Source organism: Lichenostomus cassidix, unplaced genomic scaffold, assembly GCF_008360975.1.
Source record: "Lichenostomus cassidix isolate B80296 unplaced genomic scaffold, HeHo_3.0 HiC_scaffold_86, whole genome shotgun sequence".
Classification (NCBI taxonomy): domain Eukaryota; kingdom Metazoa; phylum Chordata; class Aves; order Passeriformes; family Meliphagidae; genus Lichenostomus; species Lichenostomus cassidix.
The window spans coordinates 8,616-12,805 of NW_028148062.1; the positions used below are offsets into that span (position 1 = coordinate 8,616).

The window sequence follows — 4,190 nt, forward strand, 5'->3', positions numbered from 1 at the left end:
GGCAAACCCAAAGCTATCAAGACAGACAATTATTGTAGTGCCTTGTTAAAAAAATACATGCAACTCTGGGACATAAAGCATACTACAGGAATTCCTCACTCCCCGACAGGGCAGGCAATGGTAGAAAGAGCAAATGCGACATTAAAAGGTTACTTGGCTAAACATAAAGAGGTTTCAGATTGTAGAGAAAGGCTTTCTAAAACCCTGTTTGTACTAAATCACCTGTGCATATTTGGTGATCAGGACCTACCGCCTATCTTAATGCATTACCAGGGAGTGGCGCAGCCACCGGTACCACGCATGAAGGTCCTGTATAAGGACCCCAAGACAGGCATGTGGGAGGGTCCAGTAGGTTAGCACCTCCCCTTCAACCGCGGGAAACGATTCAAGAAGATATCATTACAATGGCAAATCTTATCAAACGCGGCCGCCAAAGGATAAGGGAGATCCTAGGAACATCGCCAGGGGAAATACAGCAACCATTGAAGCTGGATGACCTGAATTGGTACTTACAGAATTCTATGGAACTCCAAGCAGCGCTGCTGGAAGAGGGAACACTCATCAGTATCCGACCTCTCCAGCCTCCTACGCTGGCGTGGATGTCCAACCACCGATGGTTGGTAAAGCCAGTGCGGTCAGCCCCCCCGCTCTCAGGGGCGGTGACTGTCTATACAGAGCCGGCAAACGCTCCCGTACAGCTGCTGCGACGTGGATGGAGGAGAAGCAATGGCGACACAAAATCACTCCTGAAACACCAGAGGACTCGTTACAAACCCTAGAACTGTCGGCAGTGGCCTGGGTCTTTACCAACTGGATGAGCCAACCGGTTAACATCGTCACAGACTCACTTTACGTTGCAGATATTGCCAACAGAATTGAGCAAGCGATGATTAGAGATGTTCAAAAGCACCGACTAGCGGAACTCCTGATGGCACTTAAGCGCTCCATTGACCAAAGGACAGACCCGTATGCCGTGCTACATATAAGGAGTCATCAGTGGTCAAAAGGAATGTAGAATAGCCAGCAAGAATGCAGAAAACCAGACAAAAAGTTAATATGTATCTATACATAGGGCAAGCAGCCAGATTTAGGACGTTGAAACAGTCAATAATGATACGCGGTTACAGAATATGCATTATCTAATTAACCACACTATAAGAATGTATGCTGAAGCTCAAATAAACGAAGCTTGTTGCGCACTCATATTGGGTGGTCGAGTCCTCCTTGTCTCGGCACGCACGGACGGCACGGAGCGCTGAGCGGGGCCGCTGGCTGGAGGCACCCGAACCGGAGGGCGGTGTGTGCCTGGCTGGCTGCTGCCTCGGGCACAGGGGACAGGAGCTTGCCGGCTCCACGGACACCCCTGGGGACACTCGGGCCGCCTCTGAGAGTCTTTCCGAGAGGTTCCCTTTGAGCTGCCGTATTCCCACCTCACCGGCCCCTGCTGCTACTGCCAGGACCTCACCCGCTGCACTGCCCTTCCCACCTGGAGCAGCTCAGCAAGTGGAGGCCAAAGCCCTCCTTGCCCGTTTCCCTCGGCCCCACAGGCTGGGGAGCTGCCGGCTGTCGGGCGCCTGCTGCCCAGCCCTGGCTGCGCAGCTGCTGCAGGGGCCCCGTCTCACCTGCCTGGACCTGAGTGACAACGAGCTGCAAGCCGACGGCGTCCTGCAGCTCTGCCACAGGCTCCGGCATCCCGCCTGCCCGCTGCGGAGCCTGGGGTGAGGGCTCTGCCACGGCCCTTTCCCCGCCCGGCATCCCCGAGCTGGGGAGCGGATGCTGCGGGACAGGCAGGGATGCACCTGCATCGCGGCTGCTTCAGCTCCTCCCTCCCCACAACCTCCAACACCTTCTCCTCTTTTCCTGTGTCCCGCAAACCCAGGCTGAGCATGGAGGGTTTCAGCCAGGTCCTGCTGCAGGAACTGGATGCCCTGCGGGCACTGCAGCCCGCCCTGAAGATTGGGAACCTCCTGGAGCCGACTGGGGCCATGGCCCGGCTGCCCTGCCACCGCGGGGTCCTGCTGCGGGGCAGGAAGGCACTTCCCTCCTTCAGGAGACCTTCCCATCCTTTAGGAAAAGTCCTTCCAACACCCAGAGCCATTCCCAGCCCAGCTCTCCGTGCTGTGAGAGGCTCAGAGCCTGCCCCACCCATGGGGCACAGCGAGGAGATCCTGCTGCCTCTGCGGGGGCTGGTCCTGCCCTCTCCCTTTTCCCCTCAGCCTTGCTGGGAACAGTTGTGTGCATTTGGCAGTGCCAAATAAAGATCCCACAGCCAATCCCAGCAATCCCCCTGCACTCTTCCCCGTAAGCCCACCATGCCCAGGGATGTGTCGGTGGTTCCAGTTCCTGCCACAAATCCCCAAGGGAAGGCCGATGTACCCAGGATGGAGGTTCCAGCCTCAGGAGAGGTCCCAGCCCTGGGAATGACTCTGACCAGTTTGTGTTTTTAATAGGAAAAAAGGGAAATTCACATCGAAATCAAAGATTCTCCCTACACAGAAACTCTTTTACTGCAGTGCTGAAGACCTGAGCAAATAGAGGCGACCTCTGTGGGCAAGGCCACACTGCCTGGTGACAGGGCCACCCCACACTGCCGCACACATGTCCCCAGGGCTGCGGCATGCCCAGGACATCCTCACGGTGACGTTCCCAGGATGCTGCTGCTGCCGACATCATCATAGTCCGTGTGCTCCGGGGGCTGTTCCGGGGGGTCCCTGGTGGCTCCTGGGGGACTTGGAGGGGAGTCGATCCCACCTTGGGGACAGCACAGAAAGGTGCCTGAGGGTGGCAGCCCCGTGTCCCCTCTGACCGACCCCACCAGGGATCTGGCTGCAGCCCCCTTGGATCTGTGGCTGGATCCCTGCCCACCCCCACAGCCAAACCCTGCCATGCAGTGCCTCTGCAGAGGCAACAGGGCAGCTGGGATCCCTTTTACCTGTGGGGAGGACACGGATCCACCTCCTCCATGCCACTCCCTCAGAGATGTCCCCAGTGCTGGGAGCAGGGGACTCCTCTGCCACATCCAGGGCATCATCATAGCCATCCAGGGTTCCATGCTCGAGCCAGGCAGGGGGACCTGAGACAGGCACAGGGGTCCATGGCAGTGACCCAGTGGCCATGACAGGGGTCATGCAGTGCCATCCCCTCCAGCACTGCCACCTGACATGCTCTGGTGGCCCTCAGCTCCCACAACGAAAGATGTTACTTTGCGGCATAATAACAAGGGGGGAATTTCTTCCCTCAGCTCCCCAACCCAGGTGTGTCCTCTGTCCCCTGTGACCCCCGTGGGCTCCCTGCCCTGTGCTCCTACCTGGGGCTGCCTTGGTGTCACTTCCCTCCATGCTGTCCTCAGTGTAATACGGCAGCTTCTTCACCGATCCCTCTGACACAGAGCCTGCAGGGGGTAAAGAGGGACTCAGCAGAGGCCTCAAGTGGCACCGCAGGTGGCACAACCTCACACGGCACGGGAGGAGCTGCCACGGGACCGAGGGAAAGCCCCAGCCCATGGCGAGGAGCCAGGGCCAGGCCACCAGGACCCGGAGCTGCCGTGGGGCTGTGGCGCAGAGCCCTCTCTCCGGGCACAGCTGGGGCACTCGGGCTGCACCCACCTGGGCCACTGGGCACCTCCTGGTACTCGGGCATTGCCGTGTAGTCCAGCTCCTCGTACACAGCTTTGGAGATGGCATCCGCAGCTCTGCCAGCGCCTGCAATGACAGGCAGCACTTACCTGGGGCCATGGGCACCCTGGGGGGCACCAGGACCACCCCTGCCCACCTTCTGAGCTGTTCTGCAGGGCGGGAGCCCCAGAACCCGCAACCCGGGTCTCTCCTGGCACCCACCCGCCGGGACCCACCTCGGCGCCAGGCGCGGGCACGGCACAGCAGCGCGGCCAGGGCACCCAGGGCCAGGCACAGCAGCGTCCCCAGCACCACACACAGCACAGCTGGCACGGACACAGTCCCCACGGCCGGGGTGGTTCTGATGGGGATGCCTGTGGGGACAGGGACAAGCAGTGAGGGGAGGGGGATCCCAGCCAGCCCGGCGTAGGGGGTGCCGACACCGGCAGAGATACCTGTGCTGCTGGCGTTGTCCGGATACGGAGTGGTGGCTGTCTCAGCGGTGCCATCAGTGTCCTCCTCCTCACAAGCCACGTAGGCGTTCCCGCCAGGGCCGCAGCTCTGCAAGCGCCAGAG

At 59.9% G+C, this 4,190-nt stretch overlaps 1 protein-coding gene across 1 annotated transcript; it reads right to left on the reverse strand.

Annotated features, from left to right (window-relative positions):
* Positions 1-2,529: 2,529 nt before the first annotated feature.
* Positions 2,530-4,147, reverse strand: LOC146420129 (uncharacterized). The gene is made up of 6 exons (XM_085048615.1): positions 4,070-4,147; positions 3,851-3,988; positions 3,606-3,701; positions 3,308-3,391; positions 2,933-3,073; positions 2,530-2,751 (listed from the first exon to the last, which is right to left on the reverse strand). Exons 3-6 carry the CDS (start codon positions 3,637-3,639, stop codon positions 2,633-2,635), a joined length of 378 nt encoding a protein of 125 aa, XP_084904741.1. The 5' UTR covers positions 3,640-3,701; positions 3,851-3,988; positions 4,070-4,147; the 3' UTR covers positions 2,530-2,632.
* Positions 4,148-4,190: the final 43 nt, after the last annotated feature.